This window comes from Dama dama, chromosome 17 (assembly GCF_033118175.1).
Source record: "Dama dama isolate Ldn47 chromosome 17, ASM3311817v1, whole genome shotgun sequence".
NCBI lineage: Eukaryota > Metazoa > Chordata > Mammalia > Artiodactyla > Cervidae > Dama > Dama dama.
Window position 1 is genome coordinate 46,331,612 of NC_083697.1, and position 22,727 is coordinate 46,354,338.

The 22,727-nt window shown below is 38.8% G+C and overlaps 1 protein-coding gene across 1 annotated transcript in view; it reads right to left on the reverse strand.

The window, feature by feature from the left end:
• The window catches only part of KCNIP4 (potassium voltage-gated channel interacting protein 4), a 550,334-nt gene extending 539,541 nt beyond the window's left edge, over positions 1–10,793 (reverse strand). The window contains exon 1 of the mRNA XM_061164773.1: positions 10,679–10,793. Within this exon, the coding sequence (XP_061020756.1) occupies positions 10,679–10,778 (100 nt within the window). The 5' untranslated portion in view covers positions 10,779–10,793. The remainder of the gene's footprint in view (positions 1–10,678) is intronic.
• Between the last annotated feature and the right edge of the window lie 11,934 nt (positions 10,794–22,727).

A 22,727-nucleotide genomic window follows, 5' to 3' on the forward strand; every position in this document is an offset into this window, starting at 1 on the left:
CTTGGTTAAGTCAGGCCTGAATCTTATATAATTTGGAATATATGCTAAGTCGTTTCAGTCATGTCAACCCCGTGAACTGTAACCTGACAGGCTCCTCAGTCCATGGGATTCTCCAGGCAAGAATACTAGAGGGGTTGCCATGCCCTCCTCCATGGGATCTTCCTGACCCAATGATTGAACCCTCGTCTCTTGTGTCTCCTGCATTGGCAGATGGGTTCTTTACCACAAGAGCCACCTGGGAAGCCTGATTTGGAATATAAGCACCTGTTTTGTTTTTTTTTTAAAGAGGGAAAAAAAACACCTATACAAGATTTGGTGTGGCAGTTAACATTTATTTTGAAACGGAATGGGAGGAGGTCCACACTCTTGAGGGAGTCTGCAGCTTAACCTTCATTTACCTCAAATAAATAAACCTGACCATGACTCAGCCCTACTTGAGAAGCAGATAGGATGGGAACATGATGGTTTCAATGTCAATGGTATGGATTTTCATCCCAGCTAGACCACCTCTATGTACATGATCCAAGTGACTGAGACTTCCAGAGCATATACTTTCTCATTTCTTTAATCTTCAGTTATATAACTGGTTCATAAAAATTGTCAACAAGTCTAATGCATATAGACAATGCTGACCGCGGTGCCTGGCATAGACTCAACACATTTCTTATTCAGGTGTTCTGGTGTTACTAGCAAGTCATGGCACCTTCTTGCTCACCAGCTCTGGGCTCTCCCTGCTTGAGGCCCTACTCCCATATTCATTTGATGCCACAATGCCTAAGCACAAGCCTTTTTTGGTATTTGACCCTGTGTCTTCACCACTGTGGGTCAGATTTTGGCATACTTCATCAGTTTTTTCATGAGCTTTGTTTCTGCCTGTGCACCAGAGACTTCCCCCTACCCCCTATCTTCCTGAGCATAAGCCAAAACACTAGAAAATAGCAATATAAAAAAGATACTCATAATATATTAAGTAAATAAAGAGCCAGAATTCCTACAGCTGTGGCTAATAAAATTATTCTTACAGGGTTCTGTAAAAATTAGAAAAATGTAAAATTATTAGCTTCTCACTCTTAATGTAATTTATCACACTGTCATAGATGGTGCACTTATTATGGTGTCCACTGCTATCGTTAGTTTTATAAATTTTAACAAGTCAATTAACCTTCCTGGGCTTCAATTTTGTCATAAAATGAGGGGGTGGGACTACAGTCTCTTTATTTCTTGTTAGCTCCAAAATAATGTTATTAGTACAAATATCTGGTCTATTAGTCTCATCTCAACTTGGAACACGCCCAACTTGAATATTTATCTTTGGAGTTAATACGTGGGGGAGGAGGAGTTACTCAAAGGATAACAACACAGCTTTCCTTTTTCTAAAATTTGCTTTTTTTTGCCTCCACTGTCTTAATACTCTGACTACAGCAGGTGCTCAGGAAATATCATTAAATTTTTAAAATATCTTCTCTAGTAAAGTCTTACTAAGACAATTTACATTGTTCCTATAGATACAATTAAGAGCAGCCTTTGTATCCTAGGGTCTTGAAGTAGCCTAGTAAGGAGAAATGAAGACTAGACCTGCTTACCTACTAACCCTCATGGGCTAGTAGAATGGTAGATCTAGCTTAGCAAAAGGAAATTAATATTGAGGCCTAAACACATGCTAAAGATGGGTCATGGGAAGTAGAGGGAGTTCTTCCATGTGAGAGAGGTCTGGCAAAAGGTAATGAGTCACTGTCCTGGTGGTTGTCCAGGGCAAAGCAAAGATATGTCTGCCCTTGCTGAGACTGGGGCAGGCAGACATGGTGTGAAAAATTATATCAGAGCCTATAAAAGAACCTGGAATAGGGGATTCATAGAGACTTCCAGCGGAGAATCCACCTGCCAATGCAGGAGACGTGGGTTTGACCCCTGAGTCGGGAAGATCCCCTAGAGAAGGAAATGGCAACTCACTCCAGTATTCTTACCTAGGAAATCTCACAGATAGAGGAGACTGGTCAGCTGTAGTCCACGGGGTTGCAAAGAATCAGACACAACTTAGTGACTAAACAATTAAAAGAGACTTCCTAGTCTAATATTTCAGTGGCTTTCCAGTATACAAAGAACAAAACCCAAAGTTGTGGCGATGATCTTGGAAGGTGTGCCCTTGACCATCGCTCCACTATTACCATCACCCTTCCAGCTCACTCTGCTCCACTTCCACCAGCCTCCCTCTATTCGTTGGACACAAGAAACAAACTTTCAAGCAAAGGCCCTTGTACTTGCTTATCACTTTGCTTGGAATTCTCTTGTTCCAGACTCTACAATGTTATACACACTCATTTCTTAAAAGTATTGGCAGAAGTCACTTCTTCAGAAAGGCCTTTTCTGATCACTCTATTATAATATCCCTGATTCTCTCCTCTTGTATTTTGTGCCTGCCTCTATTAAATATCAGATTATATACTCCTTTGTTACTATATCTTTTTGTCTTGCTTCCCTGATAGGGTGTAAATTCCACAAGGACTTGGACTGCACTCATTACTGTGCCTAGAACTATGTGTGAAACATAGTGGAGATACATATTTAGTGAATGAAAGAATGATACTTTAACTACCTGTCTCCCACACATTTCTGTGGCATTTGTAGTATTTTCATCCCAAAATTTAGCATATCAGCTTGCAAGAGCAAAGGTTTTGTTTCTTCCCTTAAGTCTGAATCTCCAGTGTCTAGAACAGTGGCCAATATTTGGGAGGTGCTCAACAAATAATCCTCAATGTTGTTGACTGTGAAAGTAAAAAGTTCCTGTACTGTAGTTTCACAAAGGGAATTGAATGATCATTTTTCGAATATAGTAACAAGTAGCCATAGAACCAGTTTTAAACCCAACCCAACTGCTCAATGACAACTTCCCATTAAGAGTAACCACTTTTTGGAGAGCCTCAAATTCCATAAAACATTAGCAGTGTTTTCCTCTGAACAACTGTATCCTACAAGCTCACCTCCCAGTTGCTTAGCAAGCAATAAATTCAGTTTTGATTTCAGAAATTGAGTGGTGGCCTCCTTTTTTTAAGAAAGAAAGATGATGGTGCCTAACCATAATGGCAAAACACAGAAGTCATTTATAATATTCTGGAGCTGGCTCTAAGCACACATAAATACTAACTCATTTCAATCTGTACAACAAACGAGGGTGGCGGGTACTAGGATTATTCCTATTTAAGATATAAAGAAACTGAGGCACAGAAGACTGGGGTGCTTATCCAGAGTCATACAACTAATACATATTACACACGGGATTTGATTGTTGTCCATTTACTTTGGCTTAGAGGGTGTTCTTAGCATCTATATGCTATGTCCTCTCTGTAAGAACTGAGCCATACAATTGGTGTATTTTTAGCAATGAGATTCATCTTGATGATGTTCAATGCTTTTCAAATAATTGCTTCCAACAGCCTGGACAGTGGGGGTAAATTTCAAACAGAGAGGTCAAGGTAGGCCTCTGTGAGATGGTGCAAGCAATGAACAAGGTGCTTCTTGCTTTTAATAATCAGTGTGATGAACAATTAGGATAAATACGCTCGTGATTTGTAAATGTATCCGCTGGCTACTAATGCTGGACCTTCCAAATATCCATCCATTGGCACCACTGAATGACTGTCAGGGGGTAATGACTCTTTACCACTAACATGCAGACAAGTCATCAAGGTGGAAATTATCTCAATTTATGGACAAATCCCTCAGCCTGAGGATATTTTGTAAACAAATCTTATCATCTACATCTTAGAATCCTTGAACTTTAGAGTTATTGGTCCAGTAGCAAAATAATTAAGGAGTGCTATAATTTAGATAAATATTTCACGGAACTTAGATTATGTTTTAAGTTTATTGTCTGAGCACAATAAATTAGATTTTTTTCTCTGCAGAGAAGAGTCTGTCAAGATCAAGTCATTCAGTGAGTACTTTACTTTTTCTGGGACTCAGTTTGTTCAACTATGAAATGATTGATTTGGAATTGGTAATTTCTAAAGGATTTCCCATTTTATGAAGCCTTGATAAATCAGAGCTTCAATTATGTGATTTAGACATGTATCTTTCCTCCTTTTTCCCTCTTCCTCATTTTGTTTTTGTTCATTATCATAGCTGTGATTTTATGTAGACTGCCTCTACAAAGGAGTAGAAGTAAAACAAAAAATAAAAGTCAAATGTTTAAAAAGGAACTATTTTTAGGCATAGTTGTAAGGAGATTTACTTTATGTTATGGCCTTTATTTATCTGTGTAAATTTTATCTCATTTCTGAATATTTATCTTCTATAGTCATTTTGAATGTCATTTGGATCAGTGCCACTATGAAGGTATTGGAACTAATCCAGGTTCCTTCCTTATTCCCCTGTGACCTTGAGCAAATTATTAATCACTCTGAATCTCCATTTTTTTCCATCTGCAAAACAGAAGTAACACCCACAGTCTCAATTGGTTGATAAGATAATTCAGGGTATAGTATATGTAATACTCCTCTCACCCTGTTTGTCCAACAGTGAATTCTCAACCCAGTTAAGCTTTCTTCTTTCCCTTGAACTCTGATCCCCAGAGCTAGAACTACTTGGGTTCCTTCATGCTTTATACCTTCTGATAAAGGCTAGAGTATGTATTTCATTGATGACCATCTTTTCAAGCCTAAAACCTCACTGAAGCTTGTGCTACACTAGAAATCAATGCTAGATGCACTCGATCCAAAATTCTAGTGTGGATCATCTTACTGCCTTTGTCTATGCTCCAAACAGTTCTTAGACCCCTTTATAAAAACAAAACAACAAAAAAAGCCCTTCTTGGATTCAGAGTCTCATCTCTATACTATAACATCAGATACAGAGTTTTCTCCCTCACCAGCCCTCCTCTGTCCCATCTATTTCCATACTTCCCACCTGTCACCCTCAGACAAACTAGACAGAAACCGGTCTCTGTCTGAGGATGAACACATATATCTACTTTCTTAATTTTTATCCCAGAGTTCACCTGAACCTTTCTTTGATTTGACTGAAATTTAATGCAAATTCACTTACAGTAAAATATTTTGCCTAGTTTATAAGGTAGAGGATTTATACTCTTCTCTCTGCTGTACTTAGAATAGTATAGACAGCAGGTCAGTTACAAACATTTTTGATTATTAAACAATGTTAGTGATTGAGAGTGTCTCACATAGAGAATGTGTTCAAAAAAGTCTTATAGGAAGAGTTAGTGGATACTTGACTTAACACTTTCTCCTCTTCACCAAATATTTGCCATTGCATCATTCTGTAATGTCTGGGAGATTAAAATTATAGAATAGGATATAGAACCTGATGGCCTGAGTTTGAATTCCAGCTTTATGACCTACTGGCTGAGTAACCTTGAGCTGTTATTTAGTCTCTGAAGCTCTATTTTTTCATCTTTAAACTGAGAACAGGACCAGGGTGAAGATTAAATAAGACTATTACCTAACTCAGGACTAGTGTGAGGATTAAATAAGATTATTAGTATACTAATAGTGATACTGCTTCTATACTATACTATAGAACGCTTTAGTACACAGCTTAATAGTATATTATGTCCAACACAGGCCGGCCTTGCATTTTGATAACCCTTAATAAAGCAAGATATTAATATTATTTATCATTATTTCATTGTATGGATAAAATATGGATTACAGAGATAAAGTAATAGCCCAGAATCCAATGACTATTAAGAGGTGAAGCAATGATTAGAATCCAAGCAAAATAATTCTATATCCTCTGAGTAAATCTCTGAACATACTAAATCTCTTCTTCCAATAGTCCCTTTGTAGACATTAATGTTCTTGAAATATTAACTATAAAAGATCCTAAATAAGATCAAGTTGTCTAAGTATTCTCTTTATTGCACTCCTAGATATTGTAAAAAAAAATATTTAAGCTTTCTAATATCCCTATAAATGATTTTCTTTCTTAAACATTCCAGTTTAGAAAGACCTTTCTGATAGTCCAAATACACACAGCTTTAACATTCCATCACATTTGGAGAAGCAAAAATGCTAGGAGAATTTTAAAGGAGTCTGCTTTGTAAATTTCCATTAAGCTATTTGAGATAGAAATTATAGCTCCCTCCCTATCGAGTCCTCATTAAAGATCATAGAATGGTCACAAAGTCAGTAGAGTTTGGAAAACTGGCCCAATTTATTGACAGACCCAGCAAACCCACACTTCTATCAACAACACAGGAAAATTAAGAAGTTGGGTTCTGAAAATTCATCTTTGAGTATATGGCTAAAGCCTTGTTTAGATCTCATGGGAAAGCTGTATTACAGTATCATGCTGCTGCTGCTGCTGCTAAGTCGCTTCAGTTGTGTCCGACTCTGTGCGACCCCATAGACTGCAACCCACCAGACTCCCCCGTCCCTGGGATTCTCCAGGCAAGAACACTGGAGTGGGTTGCCATTTCCTTCTCCAATGTGTGAAAGTGAAAAGTGAAAGTGAAGTCACTCCATCGTGCCCGACTCTTAGTGACCCCATGGACTGCAGCCTACCAGGCTCCTCCGTCCATGGGATTTTCCAGGCTAGAGTACTGGAGTGGGGTGCCATTGCCTCCTCCGATTACAGGATCATAGATATCTGCTAAACAAAGTGAGCACCATCAACATGAAAGAAATCCTAGTGCATATTCTACAAAGGGCTTAGCAGTTGGTTTCTTTTTTGTCTTTTTATGAACGGAATTATAAATAAAAGATTTCAAGTCATGTGTGTTATTGTGCTTTTGTAAAATTTTGCCTTGTATCAAGGTTCGTAGTAGGAAGAAGGATGATTCTTTCTTAATTCAGTAACTACTTCAGCATGGTTTAATACATATTTGTGTGAAAAGTCAATATTTTCACAACCCAGTGTTGCATACAGAAATAATGACATAGCTTTGCCATTGAAATTTTGATTCAGTTTCTCCTTGGAACCTGTTAACAGAAAACCACTTTCATTTTTATAGCTGGAAAACAGGTAATTTACTCTTGTGAGGTTTTAGGAGTATTCCAGACCAGCATAACTCTTGAGCTTTCCGAATTCCTCACTATGTAGAGAGAACCTGTGAATTCAAAACTCTGGCTGTGTGTGTTACCCTCAAAACTTTGCTCAAGGTAAAAATATTATTTGCACGCACCCTGCTCATGCTTAGTTGCTTCAGTCATGTCCGATTCTTTCCAACCCTATGCTTGCATATTGACCTGGTATTAATATTTCTTGTTTTAAATAAAGAAACACTGAACTTTGAATTGCAAAAAAAAAAAAAAAAGAAAAGAAAAGAACTGGACTATGAAACATTAATAAATGTTGTGTTTAAACACATGATGTGTTTATCTGTTGTTGCAAACCCATATAAGTTTTGAGAAACTCTGTCACAAGGATGCCTAAAATAGCAGCCCCAAATGTCAAATTCTAGAGCTACAGGGAAGGACATTTCTCTCTTCTCCTGAAATGCAATGAAAATCTCCCTCGGGGTATGATGAATTAGCCCACTATGGAAGAGAAGGAAAGATGAGCCTAGTAGCAGCCCTGTCCCAAAGTGGGACATTAATACCCACTTCATAAGAAAGAATACATGCTATATAAAAGATCAAATTTGAATTACCTGATAGACTTACAGAACTTTTGAAATGGAAATTTCCGTGAAGATTACCAAGTCCAATTTTTCCATTTTAGACAACTGAAGAGGTAAAGTGGCTGACCCAAGTTTAGAAAGCAATGGAGTGGCAAAGGGGAAGTACGAGTCTGTAGTCCTACCACTGTTTCATTTTCTCTTGCCAAAGAACGTTACCTGCTAAATGCAACTTTTTTGTGTGTAAATACATGCCATGCAGGAGATGAAAGTGACATGGGTTCAATCCCGGGGTCAGGAAGATCCCCTGGATTAGGAAATGGCAACCCACTCCAGTATTCTTGCTTGGAGAATCCCAAGGACAGAGGAGCCCAGCGGGCTACAGTCCATAGGGTCACAAAGAGTCATACAAGGTTGAAGCAATTTAGCACTTGCCATGAATCTATGTGTCTATGTGCTTCTGCATATCATCCATAGACTGGAAGAGAAGGACCCAGGACACCCATTCTACAGGCTTGTGTGAAGAAAGGGAGCTCAAAGTACTCAAAGATAAGCAAATACAAATATTTCAGATTTTAATGTTATCAATTTATTTGAAGTACATTTTTTTTCTATACATACTTAGGGCAAGATTACTACATTAGGCAAACACAGTATTGTACATGCCCTTGAGAACATGCTGCATACTGCACATACAATAATACAAAAAACTACATTCTGGATGATGACTACACTATAAAACATTTGTAAGTTTAGATGAAAAGGTTTAATTGCTTAGGGAAAAAGAAATTTCAAAATCATCCTCATAGGAGTTTAAGCAAGGTTCAAATTTTTCTATCTAATACTCAAATTTCTTTACTAGGTCACTTGAGCAGACAGACAAGAAAGGTGAAGGAATCATTATCCCCGGCTTAGATATGTAAAATGATGGGGAGAAAGAGAACTCTTATTTGAAAATGAAATGAGCATCAGTGTTTGCTTTGAAAACAGCTTTAGAAAAATCTATGAAGATACTATTTTAAATGCTGTTGATCTTTTTTATTCACTAAAGCTAGGTTGTAACTTTAAAGTGTGTACATTCGGAGCTACATATTCAAACTATATACAATGAAATATAGCATATTCATGTGTTTATTTGTTCTATATCTCCAGTAAGCAAACTATGCGGCCAACTTCAATACCGTTTTGAAGGTTTTCTGACTCTAGCTTTGACTTTGGAGATAAGTCTTAAACTTCACAATGGAAATCACTACTGCTCTCTTTCTTGGTCAGCTTATACATATTGAGTATAATCTTCCTTGATATGGTCATTAACATTTTACTGTCTCAAAATACTTTCTAAAACCTGGAATTAAGATATGGACTTATGTTAAAGTTTATGAGAAAGCACAGTCTCTCCACAGTATTAGTACAATGTTGGCCTGGAAAATACTGATATTGTAAACTATAAAATACAAGATTGAAACTGTTCATACAAATTAGTACAGTTTGAAATATAACAAAGAATAGAGAAATAGTTTCATAAAGGGTAGCAGTCCTTAGAGGAAGGAAATGCATGTTATCATTTGGTTTGTACTCCTGAAACAAAGGCAGTCCTAGAGAGGTATCATCACAAAATGCCGAGTAACAGCTCTCAAAAAAAAGTGTTTTAAGAATGACCACAAATCATCTATGAAATCAGGTAAAAACGAAAGTCCCTGAACAGAGCTAGAAATACTGGCACTACTCTGAGGAACTGTCAGTCTCAGAGAGAATAAAAACCAGGGCATTAAAATGGGAGGTCCCAATCACATTTGCCAGGAAAATAACACACACTCAAAGGCAGAGAAGCCAAACCAAGTTATTGGTGTCACAACAATGCATTAGGTAAAGTCAATTTTAAACAGCAGTTACTACTTCCAGATTTTACAATTTTATCTTCTTCTTCACATGGTAAATATTGCCACCAGAGAGGGCTTTCAAAAAGCATTCCGTAAACTTTAAAATCACTTTAACAATCCCTACTTTTTACCATCTCCCCCCTCCAAGCAGTTACAGATGTAGGCTTCTATAACCTACATCAGAGTGACACACTTCCTATAATTTGACCTTTGCTGTTTGTTAAGGCAGCTTTATTTATGTCACATGTGGCAGTCATTCTCTGGGGGACCAGATCAGCTGTGAATGTAAATATATTTACAAATATCTGCATTTTTTATTCAAGTTTAAAATTTGAGGCAAAATGCATATCAAGCACAAATACGTCAACCACCACCTAGGGATGCTTTTAAAAATTGCTCTGACAACTTTATAGAAATAATAACTGGCTGTATGCAAAAAACTCTGTGTGTTCTGCATAGTGAGCAAATAATAATCTGAATTTACTCAGATTCTCAAAGAAACATCAAATTAAGGACAAGATACAGGCAAATACACACCTTAGTTTTTTAAAGAAACGAGTCGATTGTTAAGGAAAATAGGGGAGTGAGCATCTGATGAACGTAAACAGCAACACTTGAAAAACAATTGGCTCTTTGGAATCTATGTTAAACTCTGTCAGTTGGGGACTCTGCCCCTTAGAGTCTCCGTTGGGATGGAAAATTGGTAATGTTATAAATACTGCTTGAGACAACCTTATAAAAACCTTGTCATTCTTAGACTCCAATCTTAAACCGTAAGAAATTATAATCAATGTATAACCATCTCCATTTGATGAATGCATTTACACAGCAAGAAACAAGTGGACCACACAATATATCCAGATAAAATTTGCTTATACAATAAAAGGGGATATTAGATAAAGTGAAATAACATCAATATGGACTAAATGCTCTCAATACAAGCAGATATACCGATTATAAACATTTTATCTCAGTTTAAGTGCTAACATTCGGACCCAAAGTGTTTCTCATAGTTTTAACGTTCTTTTGCTCTGAAAACGTTACTGAAACTTACCAAAAAAGTTTATTTTATTCATCTTTCCTACCCTGAAAAACCCACCTCTCCTCAAGTCCACCCCAGAGTAACATTTCTCTGATCTCATCCCAGGTGCCTCCTATGCTCCCTCAAGAAAATTTTATTGCAAAACAGAGAATTTTTAGAAGTCACTAAAAAGCACTCCCTTACCTTCTAAACCTGCTTCAATCAGCCCAAACTGTTCCAATACTTTAACAAAAAGCACAATGACGATGAGAACTGCTATCATCTCAAGCCCTTCCAAGTTCATGGTCAGCTAGGTCATGGTCCGACCACAGCTACTGGGAAGTGCTCCTCTGCCTGGCTCTCTTTGTAAAGCCATTAAACTACATTAAGAAGGCTACTGCCAGAGAAGGGGAGGAGGAGAGCTAGAGAGAGAGGGAGAGAGAGAGGGAGAGAGAGCGCAAGGAGACGAGGAGATGGAGAGAGGGCGTGAATGAGAGAAAATGCATTCATCCTGTCTACTGTAGCAAAGGCCAGAAGTGGCAGCCGGATAAAGTCGGGCCTGTCGGAATTATCGGCTTCCTCTTTATCACTCTTACACAGAAAGACAGCCACGCATGGAGTAAGGCGCAGATCAATCGAAGACCCGGGAGGTTACCAGGAAGGTCCCCAGAAAACTGGACGCCCGGCAGTGATGGCTCCGCAGCCCCGGGACCAGCGCGCCCCGCGCCGCCGCTGCCGCCAGTGGCTTTGTTGGGCTGGTCAGTTGCCTTGGAAACGGAAACTAACCAGGGGCTGGACTCCCGCGCTGCAGACAGGGACCAGAGCATCGAATTTGAAATAAGAACAATCTGAAAATGCCGAGAGGCGAAGTGACAGCTTAGATTCAGCTGCTTCAGAAAGCCTGTTTACTACTAGTCAGGAAAAGCGAAGTGTGTATTTTGTCCCAACTAGCTGAGCGCGGAGAGAAATGAGGCTTAAGGGACTCTCTTGCAATACTGACTTTATTCTTTCAGCGAGTTGCCTTATCCTGGGGCTCTGTGTGAGTCACTGTGAACTAATATTCCGGTTTGAGTGGTAATCATCACATCGTTTCAAAGCATGGGTATGATCAACTAGTAAGTATTCTTAATATTTGTAAATCCTAGAGTTTAGAGTTACCTTATGCATTAGCTCATTGCCACTCAATAAACCAAAATATATAGTTATGTTTATTTTTTTCATTGTGTACCTTCTATGCTTGTCTGTATGTTTTTAATTGATTTGAGTAAATCTTGAGCCAGAGAAAGTTTAAGAACCGTCAATCAGAAACACAATTTTTTTGGAGTCTCTGTCTCTAACTTACACAACCATTTTGTGTTTGTGTCTCCCCGATTACTGACCAAATAGATCAAGCCCACATTAAAATACAGAATTAAAAAAAAATGAGTTAGAAATCGTCTCATAAACACAATTCAAGTCTCCTGTTTCAGAGATGAGCAAACTTAGGAGCAAGAAGGAAGAAGAAACATCAGGCAAAGGCAGGGCAGGGTAGCTTTTGAAGAAATAGAGCAAAATGATTTGGAGAAGGGACTCCAGAGCCTGACTTTCTGTATTCAGGTCTGACCACTTACTAGCTGTGTGATCTTGGGTAAGTTATTTAACATCTCCATGCCTTAATATCCTCATCTGTAAAAGGGGGCATGGTAATAGCACTTAGTTCATTGGACCCTTGAGGGAATTAATGAGTAATAGTGTTAGGACAGATTAAGAGCTCAGTCACTACTAGCTTTGTTTTTATCACAAGTCTCTCTATACTTATGCATACCATGAAGAGATGGCAGGGCAATTACCCTGAGATACAACTCTCATCTTATCATATGTGTGTGTGCTAAGTCACTTCATTGGGCCTGACTCTTTGAGAGCCCATGATCAGTAGTAGCCTGTCAGGCTTCTCTCTGTTCATGGGATTCTCCAGGTAAGAATACTGGAGTCAGTTGCCTATTCCCTTCCTCAGGGAATCTTTGGGACTCAGGAATTAAACTCGCATCTCATTATGTCTCCTTCATTGGGAGGTGAGTTTTTTACTGCTGAGCTACATGGGAAGCTCCAAACCTCCCATGGCTCCCCATCTGCCTACTGAATAAAGTCTGCGATCCTTGGAGCACCATCTTGGTCTCTACATGCTCTGGTACCAGCTTGAGGATTGTACCTCATTGGCCTTCTGTCCATTCACTCTACCTGCCAGCTCAGCTTCCTTCCTCCAAACTCATTCTGTGCTTCTCCATCATCCAGGCTTTGTTTAAAAAAAAAAAAAAAAATGCATGTATTTGGAAAATCCTTTCCACACCAACTCTGCCTGTCAGGCTCCTAAAACTCTTCCATGAAACTTCTCCAAGCAGAACTGAAAGAACTCTCTTCCTCTTTTTGTGTTTTTATAGTACTTTTTTTTCTCTCTCTCTTACAGTATGTTATATTATAGCCACTTGGGTGAACATCTTCACAAATTAAGGGTAAGTTTCTAGAAGGCATAAATCATGTCTTTGTTATCTTTAAGCTCCCCACATGCCTCCATGGAGGGCACATCATATTTCATTGATGTGCAGTATAGGTACTTGTTGGATAACAATAGTCACCACTAATTATGTAATTACCACATACCAGATGCTTTATGTGTTTTGCTTTTCCTTCTTAGTCACTCTGAAAACATATAATCAGACGAAATTTACAGAGGAACACTGCACCAACTAGAATTTAAATAACAGGCTCAAGATCATTCTGCTGTTGAGTGATGGGACCAAGATTCAAATTCTGATTTGTTCAACTCAAAGTCCATTATTTCTTCTCATTATTCCAGCTTAAAATGAATTAAAAAGCCAAACATTGGCACAAGTACTTATCAGCCTAGGAATGAATGTTACACCCAAAATGATCCTCCTAAACTGTTTTGTGGCATTCTTACTAATCCATTAATCCCCATAACTTTGCAACATGAGAAGTTTTCAAACTAGTATTTAACTGAATCCATGATGCTTCCTTCCTGCTCATTCACAGGATTATTATTACTTACTTAAACACACATAACCTGTGGTCTCCAGATGGGGTTTTTCTGCCCTGGGGCACCCTGTAGTGCCCTTCAATTTGCCCTATAAATAAAATTCAATGATTACTTTTTTATGTTAACAATTAAAATTGATGTCTTGGCAATAAAAGCAAAAATAAATAAATGTAACTACATCAATTTAAAAAGCTTCTGGGTAGTAAAAAAGAAGTCAACTAAATAAAAAGACAACTTGTGGAATGCGAAAAATATTTGCAAACTATATATCTAATTCTGGGTGGAAATGTCACTCTGTTGATTTGTGAGCTATAAATGTTCACCTTTTAAAAAAATAATTTAAAATATATATATAATAAGGGGTTAATATCCAAAATATATGAGGGACTTATGAAACTCAATAGCAGAAAAAGGCAAATAACTTGATTTAAAAATATGCATAGGTCCTGAATAGACACTTTTCCAACATGACATACAAGTGGCCAGCAGGTTATGAATAGGTGCTCAACACCATTAATCATGAGGGAAATGCAAGTCAAAACCTTAATGAGATACCACTTCACACCTGTTAGGATAGCTATTATCAAAAAATAAAAGATAAATATTAGCAAGGATAAGGAGAAAGGGTAAATTTTTGCACTGTAAATTGGTACCGTCATTGGGGAAACATTATGAAGGTTGTTCAAAAATTAAAAATAGTTATCACCTAATTTAGAAATATAAACTGAGTGTATATATTTGAAGTAAATGAACTCAGTACTTTGAAAAGTTTCCTGCACTTTCATGTTCATTACTCACAACAGCCAAGATGTGGAAATGACCTAAGTGCCTGTCAGTGGATAAATGGATAAAGAAATCGTGATACACACACACACACACACACACACACGAGTATTATTCTGCCTTGAAAAAGAAGGTAATCCTGACACTTGTGACAACATGGATGAACCTACAGGACATTATATTAAGAAAAATAAGCTAGAAAAAACACAAATACTGCATGATCTCACTTAAATGTGGAATCTAAGAAAGCTGAATTTGCAGAAGCTAATTGTAGTTACCAGGGGTGGGGAGGTGGGGCAGATGTTGGTCAAAGCATATGAAGTTGCAGTTATGTAGGATGAATAAATTCCAGATATTTAATGCATAGCATGATGACTATAGTTACTAATACTATATTGTATACTTGAAATTTGCTAAGACAGTAGATTTCTGGTGCTCTCATGACAAAAACAGGGTAACTGTAAGGAGACATGTATGTTAATTAGCTTGACTGCAGTAATCATTGCACTACGCATATCAAAATATTATCCATATTGCACATTTAAATACATATATAATTTTATGAAAATAAAATAAAATTGATGTTCCTGGACTGAGAACTGTGTATAGGTACTATGCTAGTGAAAAGTGCTAGAATAAGGATCTGTCCACTAGGTCTGGGCATTATAGTGATGGGTTCCTTTGGACCTGAATTGTTCTTCCCAGTGCAGATGTTTGGAAGATTCTCTTGTAGCTCAGTCAGTAAAGAATTCACCTGCAATGTAGGAGTCTGCCTGCAGACTGCCTGGATCCCTGGGTTGGGACGATCCCCTGGAGAAGGAAATGGCAAACCACTCCAGCAGTCTTGCCAGGGAAATCCCATGGACAGAGGAGCCTGGTGGGTAATAGTCCTTGGGGTTACAAAAGAGTTAGACACGACTTAGTGACTAAACCACCACCACCCCCCACCCAGCCCCAGGGGGAAAGGATAAAGTGCAGGTATTTACCACAGACTATTTGGCTCATAAGCTCAGGACTTTGCCCTTGCTGTTCCCTCTAATAATGCTTATTCCCAGAATGCTCTGTGAATAAGCGACTTTTTTTAGGTCTTAGCTTTTAAGCCCCAAGACAGAGAGGCCTTTGTTAACCACAACATCCCCTGGAATCACTACTCCTTGAACAAGTGCTCTTTTCCTCCAAAGCATCATCACCACTTGATAGGTATATCTGTCTACCTGTTTATAGAATATCTCCTCCTGTTAGGATACAACCTCCTATCCATGAAGGCAGAGATTTTTATCCATCTTGTTCACTGGGATATCCCTTGAACTTAGCATAGTGCCTGGCACATAAGAGGATGCATGTGTGCTAAGTCACTTCAGTTCTGTCTGATTCTTCATGACCCTACGGACTGTAGGCCGCCAGGTTCTTCTGTTCCTGGGATTCTCCAGGCAAGAATACTGGAGTGGGTTACCATGCCCTCCTCCACGGATCTTCCCAACCCAGGAATCAAAGCCATGTCTCTTACATCTCCTGCATTGGCAGGCAGATTCTCTAACACTAGATCCACCTGGGAAGCCCTCATAAGAGGCAATGACTAACTTTTGAATGAATACTGTAGCTAACACTCTCACCTTCCCTAAAAGCCACCTGCTCTCTCACTGATCTTCCAAAGCCCCACTCCCTATTATCTAGAGATAATAGGGATCCTTGCAAGGTTTCTGCACACTCCCTCTCAATGCTACTACAGCGTGGTGTTCCTGGTATCTCTCCTTAAGGGGAGCTGTAAGCCTGCACATTCAAATGTCTTGGCTGTGTTCTTTTCTCAGTAACATTTGCATTTCCTGATGATGTGACCAAGGGAAGCAATACAAGGAAGGCATCAGAGAAGGTCTCTCTGTCCAAAATACCTGTACACCATTGGTATGGAGGGTGAGAAGACCCTGGTATGGCTTCCGCTCCCATCCTTTGATTGCAGCTGGAAGGACACTGAAGTCTAAATGGGAAAAGTGGCTTGGTCAGTAACTCTTAACTTTGAGTCATGGCTTGGACTCAAATTAAAACATAAATGCAATGTCTTTTCTTTTAGTAGTGCCTGGCCTTCTCTTTTCAAAGAGAAATACTAGAGTAATCAGGTGGTGCTAGTGGTAAAGGACACGTCTGCCAATGAAGGAGACATAGGAGACGTGGGTTGAATCCCTGGATTGGGAAGATCCCCAGGAGAAGGGCATGGAAACCCATTCCAGTTTTCTTGCCTGGAGAATCCCATGGACAGAGGAGCCTGGCAGGCTAGTTTCCAGATGGTTGCAGAGAGTTGGACACAACTAAAAAGACCACACACCCATGCAGAGTAATCAACAAAAAGAAGGGACCTGGGCACAGACTCCAGAACTTTTACCCCATTCAAGGGACTTCAACTTCCTAAACCTTAGTCTGCTGGTCTTCAAAATGGAGCCAATATACCTCTCTTGGGGGGTGTTATGGCAATTAGGTACAATAATATTTGTGAATGACACTTAGGCTCATGGAGCAAATAATTTGCCAAACACAGGGCTAACTAAGCACAATGACTGCCCCACCCTCCAAACCACTCTGAAGAAGATAAAGATTTTTATTCTCACCATAGAGATGAAGAACTGGAGGCCTGGGAGGAGTAAGTAAATTGCCTGATGTCCCAAAGCATCAAAGGCCAGTTGGGCTGACAGCTGTCACTGATAGTGGCCAAATATACACTAAGCACTTGATACTAACATGCTTTCCTTCATTAACATACAAACTCCACAGGGAAAAGTAACCAACACTTCACTGTGACTTTTTAAAGATGGCTTATCCTTTCTGGCTTGATGTGACTTTAGATGAAGGAAAGTTCTGTCCCCCTGCCCTGGGGGTGGGTGGAAGGGAAGGATGAGCATGAGGTAGTGGTGAAAAAAAGGGGATGCTGTTATGATTATTTACCAAAGCTTTACATGAAGTACTTTTAAGAAGTTAATGAGGAGGGTGAGAGGCAGGTCTGGGTTTCTGCTTAAAAGAAGCATCAACAAAGAAACTTTGGGGAGTTGCTCAGGCTCTGCTGCCACTAGGGTTCCTTGGCCTATCCCCAGAAAAAGGAGCACACTTAATTAGAGACACTCTTACTCTTGCACTTCAGGGCATATCCCTAAAGTGCTGTTTGTTCAAAATCACCAGTTACTGGCAGGAATGAACCCATTTCTGCTTCATTTTCGGCAATATGGCTTTTGGAAGGAAAACAATGTTTCCTTCCAAAATGAGAGATGAGGCTGCCCTTTGATGAACTGAGGTAGGGGGCAGGGAACAAAAGGATTCTAGTTACGTGTATCTGTGCCTTTTTGATTCCAAGTTGGGGATGATATTAAATGGGGTGAGGTGGGAGGAGTGGAAGAACTTTCTCTAGATCCTACTCTTAGAGTCCCAGTTAGTTAGCCTGGTCAAAAACTAAACTTCATTTCAGCTATTTCCAATTATTCATCATTTATTCACTTGTTAGCTTTATGGTCAAGGTACTATACAAGGTGGTATGGGTAATAAAAGCTTTCTTCAGTCTTTGCAAAGCTTTAAATCAATTAAAATGAAATTTAGCTGATAGTAGCTAATATTTTTAGGATAATCAGTATTTGACAGATGAATTCTTTCACTGCATCCTCATGTAAACCCTATGGGTAGATGCCATTACCTCCATTGTACAATGTGAAATTGAGGACAGAGGGCTTAGTAGATGACATCAGGAAATAGCCAACCCAGCTAACCCAAATCAGGTCTGACTCCAGAGATCATGATCAGATAGTATTTTAGAGGCACAGCTACATCTGGTGCTAGCCTTAAGGAAAGTACCATAAGAGTGGAAAGTCCCACTCAGGTTTAATGGCAGAGGTAGGAAGGAGAATGCAACCAAGATCAACTTCATTGCATTGGGCTTATACCGTATAAACATTAAGAAAGTGGCTTTTTTTCTTCATAGCAAGGGCAGTCTGCATTATATGATTGGTGGAGAATGAGGCTAGTCTTCCCAGATAATTTGACCAGAGCCTGGAAAATACTCTAAGCCAGCTAAATCAGTTGCACTGACACCTCCATGAAGTTTCTTCCCTTATTTTCAGGCCATCTCCCATTGTGACACACAAAATGAGCATCAGTTGCCTGCTTCTTCTAATTCCTCCCTCTTCTTTGATAATTACTTATACCAAGAGAATCCTGCCTGAATTGAGTGAACAATTCATGATTCTTTGAATGATTGTGTGAACACTATGATTGAGTGAACAAAGGTGGATATTTGGCCCTTAAAAATGAATTGAAATATATTTTTGTGTATGGTGTTAGAAAGTGTTCTAGTTTCATTCTTTTACAAGTGGTTGACCAGTTTTCCCAGCACCACTTGTTAAAGAGGTTGTCTTTTTTCCATTGTATATTCTTGCCTCCTTTGTCAAAGATAAGGTGTCCATAGGTTTGTGGATTTATCTCTGGGCTTTCTATTCTGTTCCATTGATCTATATTTCTGTCTTTGTGCCAGTACCATACTGTCTTGATGACTGTGGCTTTGTAGTATAGTCTGAAGTCAGGCAGGTTGATTCCTCCAGTTCCATTCTTCTTTCTCAAGATTACTTTGGCTATTTGAGGTTTTTTGTATTTCCATACAAATTGTGAAATATAACTAAGCAGCACTGCATCACATGAGAAATGTGTCTTGGTATAATGTGAAAAAATAAACACATTTATGGAAGTGGCAGGATGATGCAGAGATTAGGAACATACTTGGATTCAAATCACCCTTCTGCTACATTAAAGCTTCCTGACTTTGGGCAGGTTGCTCAAATGATTCATATAAAGCACTCAAAACAGACTGTCACATAGTAGATGCTCAATAACTGGGACCTGTTACTGTAATTAATTATTGAGCCCATTGCTATACATCAAGTGCTGTGCTCATTGCTTTACATGAATTATCTCAATAAATCCAAATAACTCAATTAGTTAAATACTGTTATTATTCCCAGTCACCACGTGGATAGGAAAGAGTAGGGTATCTTCAACTGATTTGGGATTCTAAAATGAACACATTGCTCATACCCACCCATCAAATTTACCATCATCTTCACCACATGTGACATGAGAATAATTTATTCATTTATAATGACATGACTTTTAAATAATTCTTAAAAAAAGAAAAAAACAACAGAAATCTAGCTCTCCCTGTTGCAAAGAAAAATACAGGTAAATAGCATTGAAGTAACTTTCCTGGGCACTGGTTTTTGAGAACATGTTAGTCACTTTCCATTCTAGAATATTCCACAGAATGAAAAGATATGATGAGGTGTTAGTGTGGCATCAGACTACACAGACTCAGGTTCAACTGGATTTTGAGAGTCCTGCATCTGCCAAGGAAATTCACCTCCAAGGACATATTCCATTGTCCCACCAGTCTCATAGACTGACCTACGCATCACACTCACATCCCATGAATAAACAATGTCCTGATGGTAAGAGATTTCCCTGGTGGCTCACTCGGTAAAGAATCTGCCTGCAGTGTGGGAGATTGAACATTGGTTCAGTCCCTGGGCTGGGAAGATCCCCTGGAGGAGGGCATGGCAACCCACTCCAGTATTCTTCCTGGAGACTCCCCGTAAACAGAGGTGCCTTGTGGGCTAGAGTCCATGGGGTCACAAAGAGTCAGACACAACTAAGAGACTAAACACAGTGCAACACAAGAAACCAACACTGCACCAGGCTTCATCAGGCAACCTTGTCCTTGGGATAAATACAAAGGCAATCAGCTCAGTGGATGAAGGTAGTTAAACAGAGGAACAACAGGCAGTGACTCAGACACACTTTGAAGCTGTATTTTAGGGCATCCTTACAGGACTGAAGATAGATGGCAAGAACTGTAAATAGTAGCAATATTATCCAGGACTGGCAAGAGAGAAGAAAATCTGTTATACATATGTATTAACTGGCAGTGCTCAAAATTTGGAGTGCATCAGAATTACCTTGAGATCTTCAAAGTGAATCCTCAGACCTCCCCAGAGATTCTGATTTAGTAGGTCTCAGATAGAGCTCATGAATCCTTATTTTTTTTTATCAAACATTTCAATGATTCTAATGCAGGACTTCTCTGGACCACACCATGAGAAACACTGCATTAATCTGCTCAAACAATCTTATCCAGTAAGTAACATAGCCTTCAGGGAGACATTTCCCCAGCTTATTAAAAACTAGCTGAGAGTCACACATTTTATAAACTTGACAGGGTTAAGAATAGATAGGGGCTCCATCAGTTTCTCAAACTTCTCTAGAAAGCCTTTTTTTTTCCTACTAGAAGTAAGATATTTTTAAATCATTTGTGACTAGATACAAGTTTCCATACCATATTGTCAAGGTATTTTTTGGTGATTTATCCCCAGCCTCCATCACAACTTCTTTTACTAAAAAGCTTCAGGTGCAAACTTCAGTGGAGACAAGACTGTAAACAATTACACACTTCTCTGCATTGCTACATATCCTAGCTTCCATCTTGAATCTATCTCGACAGCATCTTCTTTTTTAGCTCTAAATGTAGTCACTTAGATGAGGGACAACACTGATATGCAGCCATCTCAATAACCAAGCAAAGTGAAGTAAATAGCAACTGATGGATGCCAATGTTCAGAAGTGTGAAGCTGATTTAGGTAAAGTAGATGTTTCAGTTTGAGATCTAATAAAAAACAAAACAGCAGTCACATGGAGCCTTTTCCCATTACTCTGCTGGGGATAATCTTTATCTAAATCAATACTATAAAAGTAACAAAAGGCACAAAGTTGTCTGCTGCATAATTCATTTATTATGAAATTATATAAGACCCAAATAATTGAAACAGGATTATTTATGTGATCATTAAACCCAGGGCAATTTCTACAGATTTTTGGTCCTGTTTAATGGAAATCTTAGTCACAGATATATATCTAGCCAGGTTTCATTACAAATATTGTTATTTCCAACTAAGTATTCCTCATTACAGTTGACATGCTTTACTTCCTTACTATGAACCAGTGAAGTTGCTCAGTCGTGTCTGACTCTTTGCGACCCCATGGACTGTAGCCTATCAGGCTCCTTCATCCACGGAATTTTCCAGGCAAGAGTACTGGAGTGGGTTGCCATTTCCTTCTCCAGGGGATCTTCCTGACCCAGGGATTGAACCCAGGTTTCTGCATTGCAGGCAGATGCTTTACTGTCTGAGACACCAGGGAAGCCCTTACTGTAACAGAGTTTAAAAACTGTTTATTCTTTTATTTTACTGCACCAAAGAAATAAAAAATATGAAAAGTAATATACAATAATCCCCTTGGCAACTTTTCATGCTACTCATATGTTGTAGTTTAATTACTAACAACTCTAACGTAATCACTTTTTAATAACCCTAGTTTTCAACAGGAATATTTCAACTATAATAGCCATGATAGTTACATCATGCTAGACTCAAATTTTGCATAATAACTAAGCTTATATTTCATGTGAAACACACATACCACACTTACATTTAGTAGGACCACACTGACAAGAAAAAATGATTACCAGCACAATGGTAATATAACTCATTAAATAACACAAAGTGGCCTCAAAGAGTTAAAAAGATAGACTTTTATACAAAATTGGGGGCATAATATGTTAAATTTAGCTATGGAAGCCACAAATAGCTTAAAACATTTTTGAAGGGTCATGAGAACCAGCTAGTCCAGTATGACCTGCTGGTTTGATAACCGAGGATGTCACCTCTCTGCACTCTGGCATTAGTGTGGATATTATCTACTGCTACATAGAAAATTATCACAAACTGAGGGACTTAGAAAAACACAAATTTAATATTTAGCAGTTTCCATGGATGAAGAGTCTGGTTATGGGTTAGCTGAGTCCTCCACTCAGGCTTAAATCAAAGTGTAGCATCAGACTACAATCACTTCTGAAGCACTGGGTCTGATTCAGCAAACACTGGTTGTTCACAGAATGCATTTTCCTGGTGGGTGTATGACTGAGGTCCCTATTTTCTTATTAGCTGTTGGACAGGGATCACTCCCAACTCCTATAACTTGTTTTTAGTTCTTTGCCCTCTCTACAACATGGTAGTTTGTTCCTTCAATGCCAGTGGGAAAACATCTCTTATGTTTCAGATCTCTCTGACCTCTTTTCAGGAGTGATTTGATTAGGTCAGAATCATCCAGGATTGTCCACTTTTGACGAACTCAAAGACAACTGATTAGGAACCTTAATTATGTTTGCAAAATCATTTCCACCATACACAGTCCCATAATTATGGCATATCAGAATGATAAATCCTACTTAGAATTTATAGTTACCACAGATCACTACCACAGTTACAAATCAAATCCTACTTACACTCAAGGGAAAGGAATTATACAGAGAAGGTACACCAAAGTGCGGAATCTTACGACCATCTTAGAATTCTGCCTGCT